Source organism: Xiphophorus couchianus, chromosome 4, assembly GCF_001444195.1.
Source record: "Xiphophorus couchianus chromosome 4, X_couchianus-1.0, whole genome shotgun sequence".
NCBI classification, from domain to species: domain Eukaryota; kingdom Metazoa; phylum Chordata; class Actinopteri; order Cyprinodontiformes; family Poeciliidae; genus Xiphophorus; species Xiphophorus couchianus.
In genome coordinates, this window is record NC_040231.1 from 29,728,005 (window position 1) to 29,755,642 (window position 27,638).

General features: G+C 38.7%; 1 protein-coding gene across 1 annotated transcript in view; it reads right to left on the reverse strand.

Annotated features, from left to right (window-relative positions):
* itfg1 (integrin alpha FG-GAP repeat containing 1) overlaps positions 1-27,638 on the reverse strand; it is a 167,348-nt gene that overhangs the window by 46,112 nt on the left and 93,598 nt on the right. The window contains exons 13-14 of the mRNA XM_028014996.1: positions 4,596-4,639; positions 514-592 (exon numbers count right to left, since the gene is read on the reverse strand). Of these exons, the coding sequence (XP_027870797.1) occupies positions 514-592; positions 4,596-4,639 (123 nt within the window). The remainder of the gene's footprint in view (positions 1-513; positions 593-4,595; positions 4,640-27,638) is intronic.

Here is a 27,638-nt window from a genome sequence, read left to right on the forward strand (position 1 = left end):
ATTTCAGCCTCGCCCTTCTTGATCAGTAAGTTGCTCTGACCCGTGTTGTCTTCACTGCAAAAGCACAAAATCTTACCAAGTAATTTTGGTCTAGTTTCTAGTGCAAATATATTAGTACACTTAAAATAAGACAAAACTAACTTACAAGTAACATTTTAGCAAGATATAGAAGCTTGCTTTAAGTAAATAATTTCTTAGTACTGATGAAAAAGTACTTGTTCTATTGTTAACTTATGACATGGGAAAAATGTATTGTTATAAGTGAAATAATCGGCCAGTGGAATAAGTACTTTATTAAGATATTTGCACTAGAAATTAGACCAAAATTACTTGGTAAGATTTTGTGCTTTTGCAGTGAGACCAGTCTAACGGTGACATAAAAAAGCTGAGGCAGAACCTTTTTCAGGAAAATAAATGCTACTTGCCAATGTTCCCTGACTGAGGAGAGGCGTTTAAAACGAGGAGCGAAAGCTGCTATTAAAAAATACTGACTAAAAACAGAAAAGTGCTCACCTGAGGCATTTTTCAAGTAGCCATTAGAGTCCGCTGTGGTGTACATGACATAAGGGCCTGGCTGATTCACACCAAACGGCTGTTAAAACAAAACACACATAGACACACAATTATTTAAAAAAAAGGCTGAACATTTCTGACATTTTACACAATCTTCTCACCATCACAGGTGCAAACGCAAAAGGCCAGACTTAGCTGGCTTGAACCTGCCCGACTATAAACGACTGTGACATTTGCGTGTCCGTGCGGGGTAGATGGTTAGACCTCGTCTCATCTCCTCATTATGAAAGGATGGAAAGGAATGAGGAGACCCGTCGAGTCGTCCTTCGCTTTCCATCGGCTAATCACGAGCCCGTCACACACGCAGACACGCTGCGGGAAAGACTCGGCCCTTTATGCGGTGACACGGCGGCGCTTTGGGTGAGAGAGGAATAGGAATGAGGTAAAAAAAACAACAAAAAAAAAACCAGACAGACGAGGGGAAAAGAGAGTGAGAGATGAGAAAAGCGTTGAGGAGAAGACTAACGGGCTGAACGCGTGTAGGGGGACGAGAGGTGTGACTAAGAAGAAGAGGGGTAGGAGAGTGGAAGAGAAAGACGCGAGCGGGGCTGATGGATGGGAGAGGATAGGAGTTAAAGCAGCCGCGAGCTCCACTCGTCTACCGCATTCATCATATTTTTCACTTAGACAAGCAGGCGGAAGAGTCGACAGACAGGGGAGCAAAACAACCGGCAGCCTCTTGTTGATGTCAAAGATAATGTGTTTTGCAAAGGACTTCTCCACCAGTGAAAGGTTTTGGGAGAGGAGTAACGGAGCCGGATGCTGTTTTTTTTTTACCTGTTTATTTCTCCTGCTTGTCCACCCACAGGTGATAATTGGCCATTAGCGCTTTCACAATAAATACAACGTGTCTCACAGCAAAGCATTCAGCGCTTTTCATCGAAAACTGCACACAGACCGAAAATGATTGTGACTGTTAAATATTGTGCCAAGTAAGCTCAAAATAAGAGCTTCTTCAACGAGGGCAATCTGAGCAATAGTTATTATATCATTACACCACGTAATTTAGCAGTAAAAGTAATCATTTAAGGTCGTAAAGTGAATAGAAAGTTAAGAAACAAAAGCTAAGGAAGTCAAGGTGTTGATTTCTCTCAGATATTAACAGCAGGTTTCAACCAACACATTAACTTCATTAGCATTTGATCGCTTTTTAATGGTATCTACACTTTCAAGATTGGTTTTGTTTTGTGGTCAAATTGAAACGATTAATCATAATTAGTTGATCATCGAAAAGATTGTCGACTTTAACGTAGACACTCAAAAAAAGGCCATTTACTGAAACAACAACACAGTCTGAGCAGTAACTAAGCCAAAACTGTACAAAAATATAAACGTTTTGCATTTAAGATAAAAAAAAACAACTTTGTCTGTAAATATGTGCAACCGTTAGGCATAATTTTAGCTTCTCCTGGTTTACATTGTGTAAGAAAAATCTCCAATTGAGCACCTTCTGCTATCAAATTTCAAATTATTAATTGGTTAATTGAAAAACTACTGAACGGATCAGCCCTAAACCTTATTGATTCTGAGTCAAGTAGAAAGGGCCGAGCTTTTCACATGTTGATTTTAGACATATTTTCTTAGCTGCTGATACATGTATACTAAAGTAATTCTATATTATTGCATTTTTGACAATAAATTATTTTGTTTAAAAATAGAATTTAACTATTTGTTCAATTGCATTTTTTAATGCTTTTCTAATATTTTATCAAACAAGCACATGATTAATTGATTAATCGCCAGAACAATTGATAGATGAAACGATTACTAAGATAATGTTGGTCAACAGTTAAAAAATGGTCTGGGGCTTTTCAACTGTTTTAGGGTCATGGTGATGTGCTGAATCCAAAAATCACATTGGTTTTGCTCAATCAGGTCAACTTTCTGAACTATGGAGCAACATCAGCTTCAAAATGCATGACTTGTTCTCACATCTGGATCAGTTTGCTGATAATCTGGATCAATGAGTGACGAGCAGGAGGAGAGACTCCATCAGGACCGAGAAGAGACGGAGAATTTTAAACAATGAAGATTTAATGTTCAATTTACACGTACTTACCCTTATCAGTGTTTATTGTTCAATTTGCAGAAATCCAAGTTTGTAGCATTTAATTAATACACTCTTTTCGAAAACATTTTTTTTTCTCCTAAAATCTCTTTTGGATGAGAATTATTAACGGAAATGAACTGATCATGTCACACACACACAAATAAAAGAATAAAAATCTGACCTGAGTGAGAAAAATGGATGTCACTTTTGGATTCAGCTGTGCAAAATAGTCCTAATTCAATTGAAAAAACACAGAGAACTTCTAAAAAATATATTTTTTGTATCCCAGTATAATCAATGTAAACATGATTTAGGGCTCTGATACCTCAACCACTACGCAACAGGATGGGATGGGGGTAGTAGGAACTTGTGGAAGTTATGAAAAAATCCGCTCCACTGTAAGTCCCAGTAGAGATCACAGCTGTCAAAATATCCCAGACTAATAAACACATCTCAAAGTACATTTTCAAATGTCAAGAGTGTTTCAAAAAAAGGAGGAAAAACTCCAGCTGTTTATCAAATAAAATCCAACAACGTTGTTTTATTGCAAACAGACCGGGTGAAGTAAAGACGAAGGTGTTTGGATGCTGGTTTACAGAGGTGTGTGTAGAAATCACTGTGATTTACAGTTTGCAACCACAGCTCTCCATCAGAGTGACGTGGGACGATGCCACTGCCTCTCATCTGAACCGTTCTTAACCACTCAGAGAAGGAAGGCTAAAAAAACCCCAACAAAAAACCCAAAGGAAACTCTTATTTTACTCTCTTATTTTGTTTTTGTCTTCTGCTTCAGTTCTTCTCATATTTTTAAAAACAGCAAAGCCTTTTACAATTGTCGTTTTAGGAACTCTTTCTCAATCTTGTTTAAAGCTTATTTTAAACCCTTCTCCAGTCTTAACATAACAGGAAATTTTCCTCATGTTAAAATGTTGCAGCAAAAAAAAAAAAAATCAGCCTTGCTGTTTTGATCCCCCCTCCTTCAGCAAAATGATTCAGTCTGAGCTTGTTGATAGAATCCCTCACTGGTTCACTCTGCAGTGCTAATATACCGACATACTAACATTAATACTAATATACTGACATGTCGTCAATATGTCAGTGGCTCTTTCAAAAATAAAAAATAAAAAAAAAGCTGTCGCCATATTGAAGAGAAAACAAACAGCGGGTAATTATACGGAGCTTTTACAAAAGGTACGGATTGCTGATCAAGGTTGCTGCTCACATTCTCCTCCTTTAGCTTCCATGTTGCTAGCCAACAGCTTAGTGATTGTTTAGAAAGGTTTATGTAAATGCGGCATTAACGACAAAAAGAAAATCACTTTTTTTTTATTTTTATTATTATATGCAAATGGTATGACTTGGATTCCTTTTATCGTAATAAAAACAAAATGGATCAACTGATAAGTTTGGTTTTGCTCAATATCGAAACAGTTTACTGACTGAATGTTCAAATTATTTCTACACTGCAAAAGCACAAAACCTTACAAAGTATTTCTGGTCCAGTTTCTAATGCAAATAACTTGGTACAAATTAGCTTTACTTAAAAGAAAATAAAACTAACTTCCAGGTAACTTTTCAGCAACATATACGAGCTTGTTTTAAGTCAATAATTTCTTAATAATAATTAAAAATCACTAGTTCCATTGGCAGATTATTTCACTTATAACAAGACTCCCCCCCACATTATAAATGAAATAGTCTGAATGTGGAACTAGAACTTTTTCATCAATACAAAGGAATTATTGGCTTAAAACAAGCTGCTACATCTTGCTGAAAAGTTACTTATGAGTAAATTTGGTCTTATTTTAAGTGCACTAAGGTATTTGCATTAAAAACAAGACCAAAACTACTTGGTAAGGTTTTGTGTTTTTCTTCTTTTGTACTAAAGTTTTTCGAAAGTTCTTGAAAACCAATGTGATCCGGGCACACAGGAGCTTTTTATGTCAGAAAAGTAGAGTAAAAGGTTTCTCACCTTGACATCGTCAGGACAGGCGTTAGAGCAGAGGCCGCTGAGCACTGTGGGAGAAAGAGACCCGTTAGAATCAGCACCAGAATCTCTGCTTTCCAGAATATCACACTGAGAAGGACTCGCTTACAAGGCGACTCTAAGTGGGTCCAAAATGGCTGACAGTAGGAGGAAAAAAAAGATGTAGAAACTCTGACCGGGGCTTAAATGATTCTCATATTGTCATGATATCAAACACAATTTATCAATCACACAAATGCAAAGTAGATTTGGTCAAGACAGAAAAAAGCAGGGCTAGAAATAAGCTGCGTCTGATGATAAACAAACAAAAAAAATAATAGTGTGGAAACTATTAACATGAACATGTGTGCCGGGAGAGCGTTTTACTTATTTGTGCATACGAGCGGAGCGAGGACAAAAAGTGCCCAAAGTGTCGCACATCAAGGTGAAAAAAAGACCAGGAGTGGAGGTAAATTTTTTTAAATGCCCCCTTGAGCTGCACAGTTATTAAATTAGAAGTAGTCATTGGATTATCAATGTTTTAATATACTAATTGGAAGGCATGCAGTACTTGGCGGGAAATTACATTTTAAGCGACGTGCAATAACTCTCTGCTTGCAAATAATATTGTCTGGACTCTCATGACCCTTGATGTGTGAATATGCCACAGTGTTGTGCGGCGAACTCATTAAGCCCCATGGAAATGATGGGAACGCACTTTTGACGGAGAACGAGAGCAAAACTAGCTGTGTTCCAATTACAAATGTTTGTAAAACTTTTAGATATACCGCTAATGTTGAAAAAACACAATTTTGCAATAGCGGTGTTTCCACTAAATGAGAAGCGCAATTAAAATCACATGTGAATTAGTTTGCTCACGAGATAAGTCACCGAAAAACAAGCCGCGCCATCATCCTCCTGCTACTTCCTGTCTTCTTCTTTCTTGTTTACACCAGCGGCAACATCCGGTTGTTGATCACGCACGACTTGTGTGATACAAAAAAGTGTTTCCATTGCAGTTTTGTAAGAAAAGCCAAATTAGATATACGGCCAAAATAACCCACCTCATTTGATCAAACAGTTGATCAAAATGTTATTTTATTTTTTTAAATTGCCGTTTCCATTAAGCTACATTTATTTTCAAAATGTCAAACTGCAAAATTACACGGTCAATGGAAAATACTCGAGTCAACAGTGCAGTTGAGAAGGGAACAACATTATAACATGATTTGATTTTACATAATACTGCCCCTTTAAGACAGCTGATCACACCGCATTTAGTGGCATCAGCGTAACAGGGGATGAAAACAAATGTTCCCAATATTGTCAAATTATTTTAGACATATCTCTGTCCTTTTACATCACAATTATGATGGGTGTTAGTCTTCTATTACAATAACTGATATTGCTACTTTGTGTTGGTTTATTACACAGACTTCTAATAAAAAGCCATGGGTGTTTTGCAACATCGTCTTGCAAAATTTCAAAGGGTATGAATACTTTTGCAAGAGGATAAGAATTATCTCTGCTCTCTCCCATCAATTCCAGTATCAATTAAAATGCCATGCCAGACTTTAGGCTGTGAATGGACTTCTGGGGTGTGAAAACAATGTCTATGTTATATAGAGAAGCTAGAGTATATCTCGGCTGCAGCTCGTTAAAATCCAATAACAATCAGGACAATGCAGCGTCGCTCCAAGCTTAATTTGCTGTAAGCTTCTGTAATAAAACTTTGCCACAAACAGAGTTTCTATTCTTGGGGATGCCACATCCAGTAACCGTGGAGACACCTCCTTTAAGCTTTTACCCAGAAGTCTTGGTACAGTATTTTCACTCGAGATGTGCACTTAAAAATGAAAACACTTAAATTCGCAGATTGTGTGTGAATGGCTGTAAAGCCACCTTCGTTTTTGCTTAAAGTGGTTATTAACATAAAAGTCTAATTTGACCCTTCTTAGCCTAGAAAGACTGGAGTTTCTAAAGAAATGATAAAAGCCAACATTTCCTTACAATTTGAGTTTTGTAGTTCACAATGCAATAAACGCCACTATCTTTTGCCTCTGAAATAGGCAAATATTTTCTTTTCAATGTGTTTTCCTGAGTGTACCAGCCATACAGTGAAGATTTATTACCTGCAGAGCACACGGCAAACAAATGGTCATAGAACTGCAAGGGGTCACTAGCATACTCAAATGGCGATTTTTGTCAAAAAGCAGAAGGATGAGAAAAAAACAACCAAAAAAAAAAACCCATAAATAACGGCATTTTTCTTTTGAGTTAGAGTCTAAATGAGAAATAAATTGATCTAAGGGGTGTTTGATTCAGCCTACTGATCCTGGATCAATCAATATTCACCTGCCGAGTTATGAAAAGCTGCTGTGTTGTGTTTATAAATCATTTCACCTCTCTTGCAGCTTGTAGATTCTGTTTCTATAAATGACCTTAATATTTTAGGTAATTAATAAGCTGAGAATCCTCCACATCATTCTCCCAAAGAGCTCAGAGCAACACAGATAACATTAGCTCCACAAACAGCATCTTACTGGTTATTAGCGAGTCTCATTAATCCAAACTGCAACAGAAAGGCCTTTGTGCCACAAGCTATGTCATTTCCACTCACTGGGATGTTTAATGTGCAGGGGGACAGCGATGCTTAGAGGGAGAAGCCTCCTGTGGAGAGTTTGTCTTGCAGGGGGGGGAAGAAAATGCTTTTTTGATCCACTGAACCATTTCCCATAAATGTGTGAATTGGGACCTTTTTCCTTTTTGCCCTGTGACTTGTTTAGGCAGGGTAATAGAGTGAGACGGAGATAAAGTGAGTGTCTCTCACAAACATGTCATGGCTGACCACCCCGAGAAAAGATGACATAAAAGGCGCTTCGACTCTCTCAGTCTTAAGTCGTTTATTTTATGCTGTTCCACAAGTTTCGTATGTTTCTCGGTTTTGACACATCTTAACCAGGCCAGGCCGACAAAGTTGAGTGTGTGAGTGGAGTTGTGGTTCTTTGGCTTTATATTCACATGTACAGGTAAAAAAATAATACAAAAAATTATTTTTTTTGTGTCAATCTAAATCTTATATATTGCACAGATTTATTACACATACAGTGAAATATTGTAAGTCTTTACTACTTGTAATGTGAATGACTATGGCTGGAAGATGATAAAAATCCAAAATTCGTCATTTTGAATTGTTCAAAATGATGTTCACCCCCATCACAACAATATAACACTATTATATGGAGTTGTTTTTTTTTGTTGTTGTTGTTGCTTTTACCTTTTTCTATGATAAACTAAAATTGTTTTATCTAACTAGCAAACCCACTAATCAGGTAAAATCCACTCTTGCCACATAGTAGCCATATAACTATATAAAAATGTTCAGAAATGTTTGCAAATACATCAATGTTATCAGTAAACTTTAGCATAAATGTTACCACTGTTAGTGATAGTGTCAGTAGCTGTAATATTTTGCGTCATTTCAAAATGTCACCAACTACTGAAGTACAAATCCTAAATGCAGTAAAGTTTAAAAATGCATATATGTTTAAGTACAACTAAGATATTGAAAATCAAGTTCAGGTGATTTTCATATCTTCTCCATCTTGTTAAAAATGTGTAACACGTGCATTATCTTAAGTGAAGTAATTATAGCATTTATGTTTCACAAAATCCTCTTCCATCCTCATGTTTAGACCTAAGTAACCTAAGTTTTTCCAAACAACAGCAAACATGTAAGACAAAAAAACAGAAAACCACTTTTTGTCTGAGGTTTAAATGCAGCAGAATGTTAGCCTTGGAAAATGTCTTTCTGAGTTATGCAGCCACATATAGAATGAAAATGTTCCTTCATCTCTTTTTCTTTTCTCCTTTAGAGGACTGAGTTGAGTGTTTTCTTATAATCTTAGATGCTCTAACATAAGTCCAGTTAGCGTACAGAAAGGTTTGAAGTGCTTTGTTGATGCGTTGTGTTGTGGGGACAAGGACAGCCTCATGTTCTAAAGTTCTCAGAACTAAATCGACCAACACATTTTAAAACATCAGACTCAGAATAATTTGGTGTTTGTTTTAAAACAGACCTTGCTTAACAGAGTGGGATTCCTAGCTTGAAAATGTAAAGTATGCTCACTACAGGAAGCTAAAAATGCTTATTTTATATCTTCAAATATTCTAGTTCCTACACAAAAATTGATATAGACAATATTAATGTTTTCCAAAAATCAAAGATGGAAAAAACACAAATAAATTAATGGATAATCCCTGTATTTAGTTTGAGCTTCCGCTACAAAAAAAGGCAAAACGTGAATCTTTTCCTCCTTGCTACCTTCTTATGAAGCACTGCTCAAAATCCTCTTAACTTCAAAAAGATTGTGTCAAAACACGCTGCCGTCATAACAAAAGGATAGATGTGTCCCTCCCACGTGCCATTTTTAAACTTGATCCAACCCCAAAACGAATCGCAACAAATTAGACCAATGTAATATGCAAATGATGCAGTGTTAAGGCACTGTATACAGCATGACTCCGCTCTGATCCTTTTACATGGTACCTCGTCTGCCGCCACTTTATGGGAATAAACAAGAGAGATTTTTTTTTCCTCCCAGTTTGAAGCTTTGATTTAAAACGAAATTGTGTACGTGTTGCAAAAGCAAATTGACTGCTTTGAAGTTCACAAGCTTATTAGGAAAATGCCTGAGGCAGGGTTCAGATGGAGCTTCCATCAAAGATAAACATGCAAACCCTTAGCTGACCACTCTACAAACCAGCAACTACTTAACAGGTTGATAATCTTCTCAGTAAGAAGTCCAACTTTGCCAAGGAGACGGACCCTCCTTCAACTTTAGGGACCATGTCTTGTTGCCTTACAAAGTGATTTGATGATTCCTATAATATGGCTGACCACAACGATGAGGCAAACCAGTGCACACTCCTCAAGGGATGAGAGCTTGTTGGTGGTTGAACTTTGGCTGCTGGGGCTTCTTCAGGCTTAGCCTGAAGAAGCGACAGGAAGCCCCTTGACGGGGGGCCACCACCTGCAGAAAGAAATGTTAGGATAAGGTGCCATGCAAATTGGACGACAAGCGAGGGCGGGGCATTGATACTTGGTCCTAGCAGCATAATCCAGCTTTAGGGACATTGAATGCCCCCTCATTGAATGAGTAAAGAGCTAAAGCTGTTGTGTTGTTTGAATGGTACCACAAGATTAGCCTTCACAGTCTGAGCATCAGTAGTGTTTTATTATTCGGTATCTGTCTATAACAAACAGCATGTGCCAGCCTGAGATAGTTCATCAGTGTACTTGTTGCCAGGTCACTTTGGGGCAAAGGTCAGTGATCGACTTTGTAATCGTATCATCTCACCTGTGAACCAATCGCCACCCGATAGTGAGTTGAATCCAATGGCAGGGAAGGCTGCTTGACACATCCGTTTAAATTATCTATAATTCACATCCCTGGGAAGTGTGCATTGTAGATCACACCTCCTAATTTCCCTTATGTGTTGAGGAAAATTAGGTATATGAACTCGGAATGGACCATGTGAAGCTCCATCATTGTAGATTGAGCTTCCAGGACCTGAGGCCTGAAGGATATGAGTACCTGTCATGGTGTCCACCAGCCTGTTGTCTGGTGGACACCAGTGGTAATGGAAGCCATCAGGCTGAAGAAAGAGACCTTTGGGGCTTGGTCTTCCTTTGGGAATCCTGAAGCAGCTGACAGAGTGAACAGAGAGATTTGGGACGAGGTCGTTGTCAGGTGGTGGTGGAAGAAGCACTTTGTCCTCTACAAAGGACACGGAAAATGGGTTAAAAGATCTGAGTCTGAGGGTTGAGGAGGATGGGATTCCATCACTGTGGTAGAAGCTGCCAAAGTAATTAAAAGGTTCAGTCTGAAATTCTGAAACCTCTGGACATTGTGGAGCTGTCATGGTTGTCACATCTCTTCAATGTCGCCTGGAGGACAGTGAACCAGAGCTTTACCCTCGCAGAATTACTGAAGGGGTTATGGGAGTATGCTTGTCCATTTTACGTGTGTTTTTTTGTATCAGGAGGCCGGACACACAAAATGTGAATGTGGTCAGAAAGCACATTACTTCTAAGTAAACACGAGATCACTAGATTTTAATCATCTATGAAGGACACAACAATCAATAATCTAAATGGATGGGTTGATCCATCACTTGTTTAAATTTAAAGCTGTTAAGGGTCAGGGTACTTTTATAATTGTCTGTAGCATACACTCAATCAATGGCACTAAAGGATTAAACTGCCATTTGTCTAAAGTAAAGTAAGGCTCCTTGTGAAGGGAAGAAGAGAGAACTAAGGTCAGAGTGAAAACACTGCAGGAGGCCTCACAGTTACTATCCCACGACCTTATGGCACACTCCACCCTACACAATCCTCTCAACCACAACAGAAAGACTTAAAGTTACTGAAGCGAAGCAAATGTTAATGTGTTAGAGAATACATTACCATATAATCAACCTATAATACACGTTCAGAGGTGTCTCTGCATACCTATGGGGACAGTACAGAAGGAACTCTCAGGACAGTCTGTGTTAATCCTGCAGCAAAAAATTCAATGCATTCTGGGTAAAGAGAACCACTTTTTGTCACTGTCTAAATTCTACAGAAAGATGAATAATTTCACAATACAGTGTCAAATACTGCAATCAAGCCAAGGAGCACATTACCTTAACAGAAATTACATGGATTTTTATTATTAATTTCTTTTTTAATTTGTGATGATTAAGGGTCAACATTTAAAATGCAAAGCCAGAAAATATGTGGGGTGCAGCCTGACATCTTGACAAGGTGCGATGGAAAAACAAAAACAACTTTTGTATTACTACAGCCGCATACTTTTAATCTGTTAAGTTTTTCATTGTTTTTACTTTATTGCCTACTTGACCAAACAAAAGCGTGATTTCTTTAAAAAAAATAAAAAATCTCTGCGGGATTTAAAAATCCCATTTCCACTGAAATGCAGTGACTGTAAAGAACTGGATTCTTTACATCCAGTAAAGAATCCAAGAGACAAGAGGATTCTTGTCTCTTGTCTCTTGGATTCGATTTTAAAAAATTACACTCAACATACAGTACGTCATTCATAACAAAAAAGCGGTTTTCGTTTCAAGATGTTCTATATTGGCAAAGGTTTTATCTGCTGGAAACAAAGAAAAAACCTTCCTTCACGTCTGAAAGTGGCTGTTGACCTACTTCCCATATAACATCTTTGTCATTCGATAGACCACATGAATGGACCATATTAAGTACCAAAATATGGTAAAATAAAAACTGACTAAAGTTACACCCACAATTATTCATACTTCAGGCAGATCTAGATTAAAAGTCATTTGATCAAGAAGTAGGAAGGAAACAAGATGGGTAGAATTTTTAAAAAATCAGTTTTTATCTACATGATATCAAAATAGCATGCAAGACATGTTATATGTGGCTCTCAATCAATAAAGAATTCAAAATATTCAAACTGATTTATATCTGCTGACCAGATTTCTGCATGTTCCTCAAGTATTTTGACACTATTCTGTGGTGAAGTGCACAGTGCCATAGACAGGTAAAATTATTTCTCTGTGTTGCTGCAGGGACAGGAACCTTGAAATGAACGGTTAATTTATTGAATATGACTGTGTATACCTAGAAATAAAAGGACACTTTCAGTCAAATCATCTCAAAGTACCAGTACTGTGAGACATCAAGATGGAAGAAATAAGTACAGGCAGTACATACTAGTACGATAAACACTTGAAATGAATCTACTGATACACAAAGGGGAGAAGAAATAGAGGCAAGGCAGACATTAACGTCAGTGGATTAATCCCAAATATCTCAGAGACTACAATACTGATCAACATGATTCAGGAGTGTGAGCTGGTCCTGCTTCTTCTGCGAGTGGTTTTGTTCTCCACTCTACAGTATTTGGCTGGTGTGAAACAACTGCATACCAGCTCTGCTTCGCCCAAAACAAGCTTTGTAGAAGAGCTCTCAAACTTCCAGAGGGGAACATCTCTTATTAGCATTCAATGCCAGAATCTCTCTCTCACACACATAAACAACCATCCCTAAAGCCTTCGTTGGACTGAGCTAACCTATTTTGTGGCCTAATATTAGGACTGATGACAGCTCTTTTGTGGCGCTAACCTAATCAAGCGGGAGGATGAGCAGTCATCTGTATCCTGCCATGCTCTGTGTGACCACTGGGCTACCTGTTCTATCTCTGTTGTGGTGAAACAGACAATGAAAAATGTTTCATGATTTCATGATGGTGTGTGCATGGTTATGTCCATGTCTGGTTACTGTTTATAACTTAATTTCATTGAGGTTATGGCTTGTAACCATGGTGGTTTATGAGTGCAGTTGACTAATATCGCATGGGATCAAATAATACCTCAACTGCAGCTACACATCCCACATGAGTTGAAAAGGAGACAATATGAGTGATGAAGAAGAGAAATTTTAAACTTTCCTTTCCATAAATCATAATGGCCAATATAAGATTGGGAAACAAGTTGGCATAGGTTTGGGATTAATAAAGTACATTAATAAAATTGTTGAAAGGAAGTCACAAGTCATGTTGAAGATGCAGCAAAGATTCTCGATAATAGAACCAAAACCAGTTTTGAACAATAAAATAATAAAATATTAGGCTTCAAGAACAGTGTACAGCATTAAATATATAAACTTTAAAGAAGATAAAATTAACAACAACCAGAACAGTATGTTTGTGTATGCGTTGCCAATGTTTATACCTTTTAACTTAAAAAGCTGGTTGTGATAGTAAAATAAGCTTGCTTTGTTTGATAGTAGGGTAACTGACTACTGAGGTTATAAGGTGTTCAATGTGTTTAGAGAGACAGCCAGGGGGAAGAAACTGTCCGGCATGGCATGGCATGCTATAGAATGGTATGGTATGCTATGTTACGCTATGGTATGGTATGGAATTCTGTGCTATGGAATGGTATGATATGTTATGCTATGGTAAGGTATGGTATGGCATAGTATGCTATGCTATGCTATGGTATAGCATGGTATGCTATGCTATGGTATAGTATGGTATAGAATAGTATGGTATGCTATGCTATGGTATAGCATGGTATGGTATGTTATGCTATGGTATAGTATGGTATGGTATGGTATGCTATGGTATAGCATGGTATGGTATGCTATGCTATGGTATAGTATGGTATGGTATGCTATGCTATGGTATAGTATGGTATGCTATGGTATAGCATGGTATGCTATGCTATGGTATTGTAAAGTGTATAGTTTGCTACACACCACTATACACCATACACATGGTATGTCATACCATATGTACCATTATACTTTATAGAATAGTATAATGCAGTACAGTATAGAATAGAACAGCATAGTATTGCATGGTAGAGTATAGAATAGTATAGTATAGAATAGAATGGTACGGTATAGTGCAGGGGTGGGCAACTCCAGGCCTCCAGGGCCGGTCTCCTGGAACTTTTAGATGTATCTTTACTTCAACACACCTGAGTCAAATAATGAGGTCATTAGCAGGACTCTGGAGAACCTGACTGCACTTAGGAGGTGATTCAGCTATTAGATTCAAGTGTGTTGGACCAGAGATGTTGGTCCTGCAACATCTTAGATGTTGGTCCTGCAACATCTAAGAGTTGCAGGATACCGGCCCTCGAGGACCAGGATTGCCCACCCCTGGTATAGTGTACTATAGTGTAGTGTAGTGTGGTATAAAACAGTATAGTTTAGTGTATTATAGTATGTTGTAGTGGAGCATAGAATAGTATAGAAGGATTATCAATGCCATGCTGCATCAGCACCCATTGTACTGTACATGTTCACTGCAGAAAGCAAAAAGGAATACATGATTCTAAGTAAAGTATTTACATTCAGGCTAATAAAATTATTTGCAACTTGCAGACAGAGCAAATCACCCCTCTTCGTCGGGCACAACTTTGCACCTGCTGGACTTTTGATTTCTGATGGCTTAGTTTACCACCTGCCTTGATGACAGCAGCTACATGTTCATTTTCCCACTAACTGTGAGCAAAATAGGAAAGATTATTGTGTTGTATTTCTCTTTTGTACACTAAATATTAATAACATAACACCTGCCATGAACATGAAGGAGTCTTCAAGAATGTTTACTGTTGTCATGAAGTGTCATTTGGTCAATAATGACACTTAATGCAAAGTTCTACTAAAATGTGCATTAAAAAGTCCATTAAAAGTTTCAACTTTGCATTAAGTGTCATTATTTACCGAATGACACTTTATTGCAACATTTGTAAACATTCCTGAAGACTCCTTCATGTTCATGACAGATGTTATGACAGTGTCATATCAGTCTTATGCATACCCCTTCAAGTACAGTGTTGCCATTACTTCAACCTTATAAAACATTGTGCGGCTCATTTTAATTGTGAGTTTCATTTAATTTTACTATGAAATTGCACTTGTTAGGTAGTTAATTCAGTTGAAATACATAGATGTCCAGCCTTATAGCTGTGGGATAGAAGGTTAGCCTATTAGTTGTATGTGTTGTTTATGATGTTCCATTATTACAAGACTGTGGACACTTGATATATTCTATTTGAAGTTGTATCTGGAAATGAGTTGGGGCCGGTAGGTGTGCCTTTTTTCCATTGCCTGTAGTGTATGATATGTGCTGAATCGTCTGCAAAGGGAAGGTACACTCCAGGAAGCGGAGGGGCCTCTTCTGTGACTGCTTTAAACAATGGTTTGACCCTCTCTCTTTGAATCCACAGGACTCTGTTACATCTGTTTTCTGTGGCTTGCTCGACTATCTCAGGCCTGTATGAGGAAGACAACCGTGTTGTCTTCTTCGATTTTAAGTGCTTTTTTTCTTTACCGTGTTTCTTCGGTCCTGCTTCAGTAGGTCGTCTATGTTTGACTGGAGACGTTAAATGCATTAGAGAGCCTTGTCTGTCTGTCCTTTCTACACTTTTTTGCCTTGTTTTCTTAGCTTTAGATTTCTTTGTTTCTTTACCGTCTGTTTCCTGGACAGTAATAGTATCTCTTAGTGTTGCCTTGCGTTTTGTTGATCTAGCAGTGTCCCGATCCTCATCTGGTGCTGCTCCAGTTGGTTGTGTAGGTTGGACTGGAGCCGTTAAAGATGTTTTAGGTTTGACTGAAGCAGCTAGAAAAGTTTTAGTGTCTTTTTTCTCATGCTTTAGAGCCCTTTTTAAAGTAACCATTGCAGATTCCTTTGGTTTACCTGTCTTTGATTTCAAACTCTGTCTAAGTGTAACCATTATATCAGGTTTTTCTTGGGCACTGGATATGGTTCCAACAGAACCCTTTTGTCCAGGTCTTTCTTGGACACCGGATACGGTTCCAACAGAACCCTTTTGTCCAGGTCTTCCTTGGACACCGGATACGGATACAGATGTACCCTTTTGTCCAGGTCTTCCTTGGACACCGGATACGGATACAGATGTACCCTTTTTTCCAGGTCTTTCTTGGACACTGGATACGGTTCCAGATGTACCCTTTTGTCCAGGTCTTTCTTGGACATCAGATACGGATACAGATGTACCCTTTTTTCCAGGTCTTTCTTGGACACTGGATACGGTTCCAGATGTACCCTTTATTGCAGATCTTTCTTGGACACCGGATACGGTTCCAGATGTACCTTTTTGTCCAGATGTACCCTTTTGTCCAGGTCTTTCTTGGACATCAGATACTGATACAGATGTACCCTTTTTTCCAGGTCTTTCTTGGACACCGGAAACAGTTCCAGATGTACCCTTTTGTCCAGGTCTTTCTTGGACACCGGATATGGTTCCAGATGTACCCTTTTGTCCAGGTGTACCCTTTTGTCCAGGTCTTTCTTGGACATCAGATATGGATACAGATGTACCTTTTTTTCCAGGTCTTTCTTGGACATCGGATACAGTTACAGCTGGAACCTTTTGTCCAGGTCTTTCTTGGACATGAGATACTGATACAAATGTACCATTTTTTCCATTTCTTTCTTGAACATCGGATACGGTTCCAGATGTACCCATTTGTCCAGGTCTTTCTTGGACATCAGATATGGATACAGATTTACCCTTTTTTTCAGGTCTTTCTTGGACACTGGATACGGTTCCAGATGTACCATTTTTTCCAGGTCTTTCTTGGACACTGGATACAGTTACAGCGGGAACCTTTTGTCCAGGTACTTCTTGGACATCTGGATATGTTTTCTTCGTAGCATCTTGTGGATGCAGACTTGGGGCAGAAGAAGCTGTAGGGTCCTCTTCTTTCCGAGCACGTATCAAGAAATTAAGCTCCCATTGCTCTTGAAAGTGGAAAATAAGTTCTGCGTGGTCAATGCCAGGCATAGTTTTCCCAAACTCTAATAGTTCTAAAAAGTACTGACTTTCAAACTTTAGAATATCAGCAGGTTGTGCAAGCGTTACTGCCCGTGTAACGCACTCCAACAAACTCTTCAGCGTATAAATCATGGAAGCTGATTGAAAATTAGCTTTGAAAATATCTTAAATTCCTCCTTGATACAATCTGTTGGATTCTGAAGTAGGAAATTCTGTTATAGCTTCACCATGGATACGACAGATGTCATCAGCTGGTCTCACTTTGTGATGTCATAGGAGTTGAATCTCTGATCCCATGGCATCACTGGAACACTCCGTTACCGTACACTAGGTTCTCTGCAGACTACATTATCGCATTTTGGAAATATAAAAATGCTCAAGATATATTACTGCACAAATGCATTCATGTGGAAATAAGTAGAATGTGATTTGTCTGTATGAAAATTTGCCAAATATCAGTAAAAAACAAAATCTAGAAAGAATTTTTTCCCAAAAAATTGTACTTTAAGGGCCTGCCATAGTTTGTCAGTATAGAGTTGCGGTGACCTTTAACATCCGGTATCTAGTTATGTTGTTTATACTGAATTCCAGCTATGAAAGGTTGCCATGGAAACCGACATATAGGCCTGAAAAGTCTTGACCTGCAGTTTGATTTACTATTCTTCTTGCAATAATTTATATAATTTAATTAGTCAAGAATTACAAAAACTAAAACATGCAAACTTTCAAAAACTGCAAGCAGGAAAAAAAATAAGTAGGTAAAAAATATACATTTGATTGTTGATTGTTTTGGTATTCTGACTGACTTTTAGAAACACGATAGAATATTTTCATGATACGCATTTAAGAATCCAGCATTTATTGAACATACTTATTGATAGGTGCTTATTTTCCGATCTGCAAAATTATATCTGACATAAAGCTAAAACTGTACACCAACGTAAGCATGCCAGATATCTAAGACCAATGCAGCTAAATAAGAAACAATTCCAGATTCTGTTCAGACAAAACTTCCTTTTTCAAATTGAATGAAATGTTGATGACATAGTTTAGCTAAAACATTTTATTTAATATAGTTACTATAAAATAGATACTAATTCAATATTATTAAACCTAATTCTCCAAATATTTTTCATACTAGTAAAACTTTTAATATCAATTTGCAAATAAAGAAATAACACAAATGCAGCACAAAAGAATTCAAGTACATACAAAATACAGCAAAGCATTTTAAAACTTTTAATGCACAATAGTCACAACTCTGAACAAATGCTCTTTCAGAAAGATATATTTAAAATTTAGTTTTAGAAAGGGCAAGGGCTCAGCATCTTGGCAAACTCTCGAGGCCTGGTCTAAACTCCAGAGAGATGTTGTGACGTTTTTCTTTAGCTACAGTCTGGGAACAGATGTTTCTTATTTTGGGTATATTTAAATGAAATAATGCTGTACCTAAGACATTTTTACATAACACCAAATAATTTCAATATGAGTCAATGAGTCAATCAATGATAACCACTATGGTTCTCAGTTTGGGGTTTGGAGCTACACTATGCCATTCAAAAACACACAAAAAAAGCAAATAACTGAAAAGTAAATATGTGAGTTTTTCAGACCAACAATAGGTAACTCAGTGTAGCAATGAATGGCATCCAAGTTGTTTTGTCAGTGTGGCAACCTTGTGAATTCTTTCTCAAATTGAAACTCTTAAAACAAACTATTACAAACAGATAAGTTAAAGTATATACCCAGGTGATATAAAGGTATTAATGGACAGTAGTGCAATGCTTACTTCAGTTTTCCAAAAACTGAGACAATGCATGCAAGAGATGAACATTTGGTTGAACTTGCCTAGCAGCTTAGCTTTGGGTGTAGGATTGACTCCCTGCTGACTTTGTTCTTTTGCTACTTCCCTGATGAGGTGGGGACAGTCAGAGGACAGGCTGCCTGAAGGAGTGCTTGGTGTGGTGGTGACAGACTGAGGCTTTCCTCACCGCTCAACTAGGTTCCCAAACGTCCAGACTCAGTGTAGATATACAGATCCAAACTGAATCCCAACAGGAAACATTTCACGTTCAGGTTATCCATATGGACATATTCTATAACTAAATACCTCTTTAAAAGCATGGCTTGTGCTTGTACCTGCCACTGCCCTGGCAGTTACGATGACATTATAGATTGCAACAGAGCTACGACTGTGCCAGGCGAGAACATTCATATAAAGTTTGCAGTTAAAACTATTAACTGTCAGGGAAAATATATCCCTCACATCCGTTAAGAAAACACAAACTATTATATACTTTCCAATTTACAGCTGATTGTTCAGAAGACACACAGACACACACACACATTGGCAGAGAAAAGTGGAAAATGTGATGAGCAGACCTCGGTAGGCAAACATGACAGGCCGTGTCAGCTCTTGTGGCAACAAATGCAAGTCAATGAGACCTGAGCAGACACAAAAAGTACACACTCTCTCACACACACACACCCCACACACACAGAGTACCATGCAACAACAACAACTGACAGCTGAGCAGCATTGCTCTGAGATGCTCATCACTTCCTATTGTCCTCAGGCTGCTTTTGCTGACTGTAGGGCTGGTTGGAGGCGTGCGAGGCCACCGCTCCTGCCAACATGCGTCTGACCTGCATCTCACATTGTGACAGGAAGTGAGGTGACATCTGGTCACAAAAAGCAACAGGAAGTTCAGACATGACCACATGCTCATGACTACTGATCCAACAAGGATGGTAGACGGCAGAGTTGTTGTTCCTACAACTTCTACCGAGCATGTGCTGAGCTCATTTTCAAACGGATGAAAAGTTTCTCTTCAGTCTACCCGGTAACAAATTGTCATACTGGTTGATGGGCGTTGGTAGTTTCCACCACTTTCATTACCAATTAGATTTGAGCTCTGGTATTTACCACAGCATCAGCATGTCTCACAGCAGACCACACCGGTTTGTTGCCGGACTGGAAGTCCATTCAGTTGGAGTTAGAAGTATTATAAAGAGACGGCTATAAACAAAAACTCTTACTACACATCCTGCATGTACACTTCAGCTAAAACGATTAATCGTATTAGTATTAGTCAATTATTGAAATAATCGTCAACTAAATTAGTAGCTGATTAATTGTTAACTGCAGTATACATACTTGAAAGCAAGCGATTTGGTGGAAGAACAACATAGTCAGAGTCTTAATTAAGCCAAACATTTTGCATTTACAAAAACCTGTCTGTAAATATGTTATACCAAAAACTCAAGTTGCACAGATTTGGATTCACTTAGTTCAAATTCTGTGAAAATCTAACATTTTGCTATCCAATTACTAAATTGGATAATCAAAAAACATAATGTATTGCTGTTAAGCAGAAAGGACTGAGCTTTTTACACATTGATGTTAGAAGAATTTTTTAGCTACAGGTGTCCCCTTTGCTACAATTGATCAAGAGTGAACTAAAGGAATGCTATGTTATGGCATTTTAGGCAATAAAATGCTTATCTTGTTATTTAGAAAAAGAACAAAATTATTTGTTTAGCTGCATATTTTAATGTATACCCAATATTGTATAAAAAAGGCATCAGTGGTTAAATAAAAATCTGCAGAATATGCCAATTTCATTTACCCGATTAATCAATTAACCAACTTACAACACAATCCAGACCAAACTGTTATCAACTCCTCCCTAGCAAGTTGTCCACCATCCTCCTCAGCAGCTTATTCCAAAAATAAGTATAGTTTTCAAAGAGCAAGAGAAGCTGTTATTCACTAACCAAAACAGTCCAACAGAAATAAGAAAACTAAATTATACAGACCTGTCCAAGTTAATACATAGCTGTAGTTGTCTGAGCTGGTTAAAGTGCAACAAAAGACTTGGTGTCCTGCTGTTGCTGGTGCTCTACTCCCAGAGGAAGCTTCCCCCGGTTGCCTCTGGTCCTCTCATTACAGCTTGTTCCCCGAACAGCTGGCTGGGCCTTGCAGCATGTTTCGCTTTCAGATGAACACTGGAAATACAATGCTGACCGCCACCTCGATCAGGCGGTTTCACCTGGCAACGCAAGACGGCTCCGGGTTCAGCCCGGTGGGCCGCCAGGTGTCTGTTAACAATGACAGCTGGGAGAGGCTCCAGACCCCGACAACCCAAACAGGCTCTCTTCATCCAACAATTTATTATACCACAGCAAAATGTCATAATATGACCGGACAATAGACATTCTTGGCTTTTGAAACAAGCAATGAATTTGTCTTTGACAGTGTAGTACGGTATAGAAATCACAAACGAGCATAGTTTCTACTTAATTTTAAGTAATAAAGTAAGATAATTTTTCTTTTTTTTTACGGAAGTGCGACTGTCTTTAGATTTTTGTTTGTGGTCAAATATCAGCTGTAAATTGCAGACAAGAGCAATCTGCATCATAAATCACATCGTGATTAGATGTAATTTGTAATTAAGTGCCGCGTTTGTTTTCATCATCTGAACTTCAATCCATAATGTGCTAATTAAGCTGCCATCCAGCTACCTCATTTCTCATTGAGTTTGGTCCACCCTAATGAAATTGAACTTGACAAACCTCGGAAGTAATTAACACAGACTTCCAGCGCTACATCACTGCTTGGTCTGTGATTTTCTCAATGCAGCCGCAATCACATTTACACTAATGTTACCGCAGCTGGACTGAGGTCTTGTGAGTTCCGCGTTTGATTAAGTTTATCAAAAATATAGCATTGAATGATCCTGTAGATGATGTATAGTCAGATCCTAACAAAAAATGAGTATTGAGAAGACACGAGCTAGCTAACTGGTATCCAAAACCTCAGCATTAGGTTTTGTGCTGCTTTTTTTCCATGCTCAATTTTGTAGGAATAATTAAATATATACACTGAAAATATGTGCTGCCAAGTCACTAAATCATATGGAAATATAATAAGTTACCAGTTGAAGGCGGATGTTCCTTGCATTCTGCTTGATAAAGGCGAAGTTGTACGGAGTGGATGTAGTCACTGAGTGAAGACGACTCAAAGAAAAGCATTCTCAGTATCAGTGAGGTGTTTTAAACAAAGTAAGATGACAAGGTATTTGGAAAAGGAAATTCAGAGGAAAGTGTAATGTTTGCAGAATACTGAGATATTTATATGGCTCATTTTGGCAGTGAGAGAAAGAAGGTGAAACTAAGCAGCAAATAACAGGAGGGTTGAACAGAGGACAGCAGAGGTGTTAGGTTTAATTCTTAAAATTTTCAACAACTATCAAATACCAACAGATATTTACAAACAGGTTGGGTTTGGGAATATGGGCAGCTTTTAAAAAAGTGTCTAAATACTTTGTCCAGTATATACACAAAGAAAGACTGCTGTGTTAGTAGTGTAAAACCTAACAGCACTAACTACTAATATAAAATTGTCAGTCAATACTGAACTAGTTTCATGTTTGTTTTAAAATAACAAAACTCAGTTTTACAAACTGGAGTGACTCTGATTCTAACATAAGGGGTGTCATGTAAAATTGACTATTTTCCAGGCGTGCCGTGGTGGCGTAGTGGTTAGTGCGACCCGTATTTGGAGGCCTTGAGTCCTCGACGCGGCCATCGCGGGTTCGACTCCTGGACCCGACGACATTTGCCGCATGTCTTCCTCCCTCTTCTTCCCCGTTTCCTGTCAGCCTACTATCATATAAGGGACACTAGAGTCCACAAAAGACCCCCTGGAGGGGTAAAAAAAAAAAAAAAGACTATTTTCCATAATAGTCAATTTTACAAAATTGACTATTGAATAATATTTTGTAATCATCCTCAAAAACACACCTAGAGTGTTGCCTTGATTCTTTCATGCGTGTTTGGGAAATTCTTTCATCTCCCATGGCAACCATTTGGGCTGACTAAATGCTTGCTCCCACAAAGCTCTGCCTTGAAGCGGTGGTCTCCAGCTCAGCTTGTGCCCTTCGGAGCACTTTCCCCACTCAGTTCCTACAAACTAGTGGCAGCAGCAATTGACAAACAGGTGGTGGAGCTGCACGTCTCAGTGCAACGCTCCTTAGAAAGGTTGCAAACGGCACAATGAGAAGCATTGTTGTAATGACATGATGAAGTTGGAGTGTTTGAAAGAGCAGGAGCTTCTTAAAGAAACATAGGCCATATTTCAAGCTGTCAAATTGCAAAGTTTCTTTTAAGTCCTATTTGATATATGCAGCATTCTTTTGACAAATGAAAGTAACAATTACTTGATTATGCTATAAAGTGGCTCTATGTGCCTGGAAAATACACAATACCGCCCCTTTTATTGACAAAAATAGATCACAAAGACTAGAAATACTACTTTGAATGTTGTTCTAATATCTTCCACTGCAGTTCTTAAAGACAAATTAGACTTGGCTCAAAACTGCATCGATACCTGGTGGTTTGTGCATCTCTAGTATTTGCTTATAGTTGTAATTTAGATGATGAATCTGTCTTATCTCTGGACCCAATAATGCAGACAGCTGTAGAATTCTGAAAAGGCTGACATTCATCAGCGGCAAACTTTTTTTTTTTTATTGGCATAAAAAGAATTGCTTCTCAGGCTGTCTGCACAATGCCATCAACGTAGCGCACAATTCATTGCCTTGACTTGCTCCATGTCTCATTGGCAGGCAGAAGCAGTAGAGCTTCAGCTGTCAACACAAACCGGTACAGGATGCTATTTTTTGATAAAAACGGAGAGCGGGCGTCTTTTTGTGCCGAAACTCATACAGCAAAAGGCATTCACTGCGGCGCGAACACACCGCCTGCAGTCAAATCTTCTTCCGGACAACAGAAACCGTGCTGATCGACTTGATGTAAATCTTCTCAATGTCTTTTGAGTGAAATGAAAAGAGGGACTAAAACGACAGCATGTACTGACAAGGCAGCAGGAAGAAATGGTGGGGTGGAAACAAGAGGGTTTGTCGACGAGAATCAAGAAAAAGAGTGGCGGCACTGACAGCAAAAAGGAGAGGTGAGACTAAGATGTAAAACAGAGGCTTGACGGGGTTAGATGGGAGGAAATGAAAGAAGCAAGCACAAGGGGATGGGGGAATGAGAGAAAGATAGGAGGACAGGAAATGTGCAGGGATGAGAGAAGAGGTCTGGATCTGATATGGTGGGAGGAATGATGAATAGGGATGTGAAGGAGTGAGCAGAGGAGGAGTATGTGGGCTGGAGAAAAGCTACCAGATGTTTCTCAATGCAGCTAATCTGCATCCTAATAAGTGAGCAGGAAACTAATCAACTCATACAGTTCTGCCTGTCAGTCTTTCTCTTCATCTCCTTTCCCCACATAGAGGAGCGCACTCATACTCTCGACACACACTTCGGAGACACTTTTGCACACGCAGCCCCCCCTCCGCTCGCCTTCCCCCGTCGTTTTATCCTTCTTTCTAATTCTGGAGTTTATGACTGCTTCCATCCCCTCCCTCCTTCAGCAGTAATCATCCATCCATCTGTCCACCACGCTACCACTTTGCTTCTTGCAGCTTAATGTGGAGCCACCGCGCTTTGTGTAAAACTTGACAGACACGCATGTCGTTGTTATAATCCAAGACCGGCCTAACTATTTATGGAAGTAGTTGTTTCTTATCCCCCCTCCTTGTGTGTGGGGGTCGTAAGAGTGAGTAAGTTTAAAGTGGTCGCATCAAAAGGATTCTGCCGTCCTGTGGATGGCGGGATGACATAAGAGGAGTAAATATAACAGCAAAAACATATACTAGAGTTAATTCACTCTTGTTTGCAACATTTATTTTAATCATTAGCCATTTATCTGTTTACTCATCAAATGAGCTCAAGATCATACAGGCATTCATTCAACTCCTTTTCAATTCTTCTGAGATTTGGGGTCATAGTTCAGGTATTATTTAAGCTTTTGATTTGTAATCAGCTGCTCCCAGTAGTAAAAACAATACCTTATTGCAACGTTAATGCATCCTAATAACGGTCAGGTAGTAAAAACGTAGAGCAAAATTCCTTCTAGCTGTACAACATCCAAAAATAAGTGAATAAGGGAATAAATGTTCTAACTTGCAATGCCTCAAATGAAAAATAATTAAGGACAAAAGTTTACAAAAAGAACAAATCAAGCTAACATCAAAGAAGCTTTGAAGGAGATTCCAACTTTGGCATCGTTTGGCCAACAGGTTGCTGTATTCTTTTATTTCTAAGCACTTGATAATAACTTGATATCAAGTCTTAACGTCAGCATTTTAAGATAGAGATCTGTGCAAAGTACTGTTCAGCTCTGATTCATATCTTTATTTGCTCTCTAACAGTGGCACATGGGATGTCTCAAAGCACCAGATTTCCTCTGAACACTGCTAACTAATGACTGTGCTGCCTGACAAATGAACAACAACATCCTGAAACATTCAGATGTCGCTCTAATGACTCACTGATCACTGACGGAGGCCACTAGAGGTGGGAAGTCTGGTGACGTGGTGTGAAAAACAACAACCTCTCTCCGTCTAACGTTGATAGAATCGCAGAGGTGATGTTGGACAAGAAGATAGCAACCTTAACCACCAAAGGGAAGACCAACCAACAGTTTGAAAAAGTCGGAAAAGAAGTTAAAGCTGAACAAAAACATCCCCAGTCTACAGCTGTGTTATGCGGAGCATCTTGATTAAATGGCGGTGCTGCCTCCATGCTACAACGATTCAAAGACCATAAATGTCTTCACTGTGGTCAGGTCCTCTGAGATGATGTCCGACTGCCAGTGAGCTTACACAATAAGACAGCTGTCTAGAAAAACGTGCTTCCATTATGATCTGAAAAAGATTCATTTCACAGGCAAGAAACAGCAATAACAAAAGACCAGGCAGTTCAAAAACGCAGCTAGCACTAGATCTGTAGGAGATTATGAAATGATGCTACAGTTCAGTATTTGCAGATTCTCCTACTTGTGAACTGTTCTGTCTAAGTAATCCACAAATTATCCAGGAAAATTCACCTTTCTGTGGTGTTTTTGTTCTAAAGAAAATGCATATGTCTAACAATTGACTTGCTTCTTGTCATGCTATTAGCTAGCGTTTGCAAAGCAGCTAACCCAGGAGTGCCATTCAGTTTCCTTGGCAGTGACTGGTTGTACTGCCAGGAGCAAAAATAAGCAAGCCAGGGAATATTAGCTTCTGTAGTAGTTTCGAGACACTTCCCACTGTGCGTGTTGATGCATGTTAAGGTATATTTGGTGTTTGACTTATTAAAATAAGCAGTTCCAAGCGTTTTTAGAGGTCGTCTCAAGTATTCACATGAATACTGGTGGTCCATTGTATAGACTTCATATTTCAAGAATGCTATTTAGATCAGTTTAATGTCAAACATGAATGTCTTCATCATGACTTACATCCTCAATATTAAGACAGCACAGTATTGTTGCTCATCATAGTGAACAGCTGTCATCATTAGATTTTGTCCAGCTGAAGTAAGTCTAAGATATAGTTATTAGAAATATATGTGAGGGTATGTAAATTTAGACTTAGATCTAGTTCTAGCCATGTTTTTGGGCCTTATTTTGAAGAAATAAAAGGAAGCAGTTCTTGAGTTGCCCTGCTGTGTTGTTTTGTGTTTCTGAAAACACAAAACTTAACATCTTAATATTTTGGGGGGGGATTAGAATCATCTTAAAATTAAATGAACATGCAAAACTCCAACATATGGACGAGTCAAATTAAACTTGGATTTCATTTGTGAACACAAGCAGGAGCTGTTGGAGTGATTTTTATTTTTTATTTTTTGGTTAAAATCTTATCTTATTCAGTGCTGTATGAGTTCATCTTGTAAGATACATGCACTTGTGTCCAACTTAAAATAACATGCAAATAACATTACTTTCAAAAACAGATCCAATAGACATCCAAGCTTTGAAATCTTTTAGTAGGCTGAGTCTATGCCCATAATTTTGCATCTGGGTCTTAAATAATAAACGCTCAGACAGCAAAGCAGGTAAAGGTCCAGATGCAATGCACTCTTGTCAGGTGTTTGGACGGATAAGATGTCAGATTTGTGCAGGTCCAGGTCGTCTCCCAGCAAGCGTTCAGACCTCTGGCTGGCAGGCAGCGAAGGCTGCTGTCTGAGGTTTGTGGTAGAACTGATGGATTCATCCCAGAGAGTCCAAGCGGACCGCAGGATCTTTGCTTTCTCTCGCAAACTGCACAGACACACGCGTTAGACTCAACCCGTCAATTCCCCAGTGGGTGATGCTCAATACGGTGGAGGGGAGGGCCGAGGGATGTCATCTGGAGGAAATAGGATTCCACCTTATAGAAGGCAGGGCTGGATCAGGCTGTCAACAGAGATGCAGCGCTGGCTGACACGATGTGCCAGGATTGAATATGAACTTCACTCTCACAGCCTCACTTCGAGGGTGAAAACGTTAGTACTCGTGCCAAGACATTTAAAGAAGAAGTAAAAACAATTTCCTCTCTTGGGGTCGATGTGGGTGGATGCTATTAAGCTGTTTTTGACAGAGGGGAATAAGTTGTTGATGCGATACAATAGATGGCACATCATTTTTTTAAATTTTTTTTTTAGTCTATAGCTGCTCAGCTAGCTACGACCAAACATGTATGAAATATTTACAAGCAGGGAAAATGTACCAACTGAAGTCAGATGCAGGGAAGAAGCTGCTGACAGAGTTCTCATCAATGTGTCGGGGAGGAAAAGGATTCTCGGTTGCGAGTGCATCTCTGTATATAT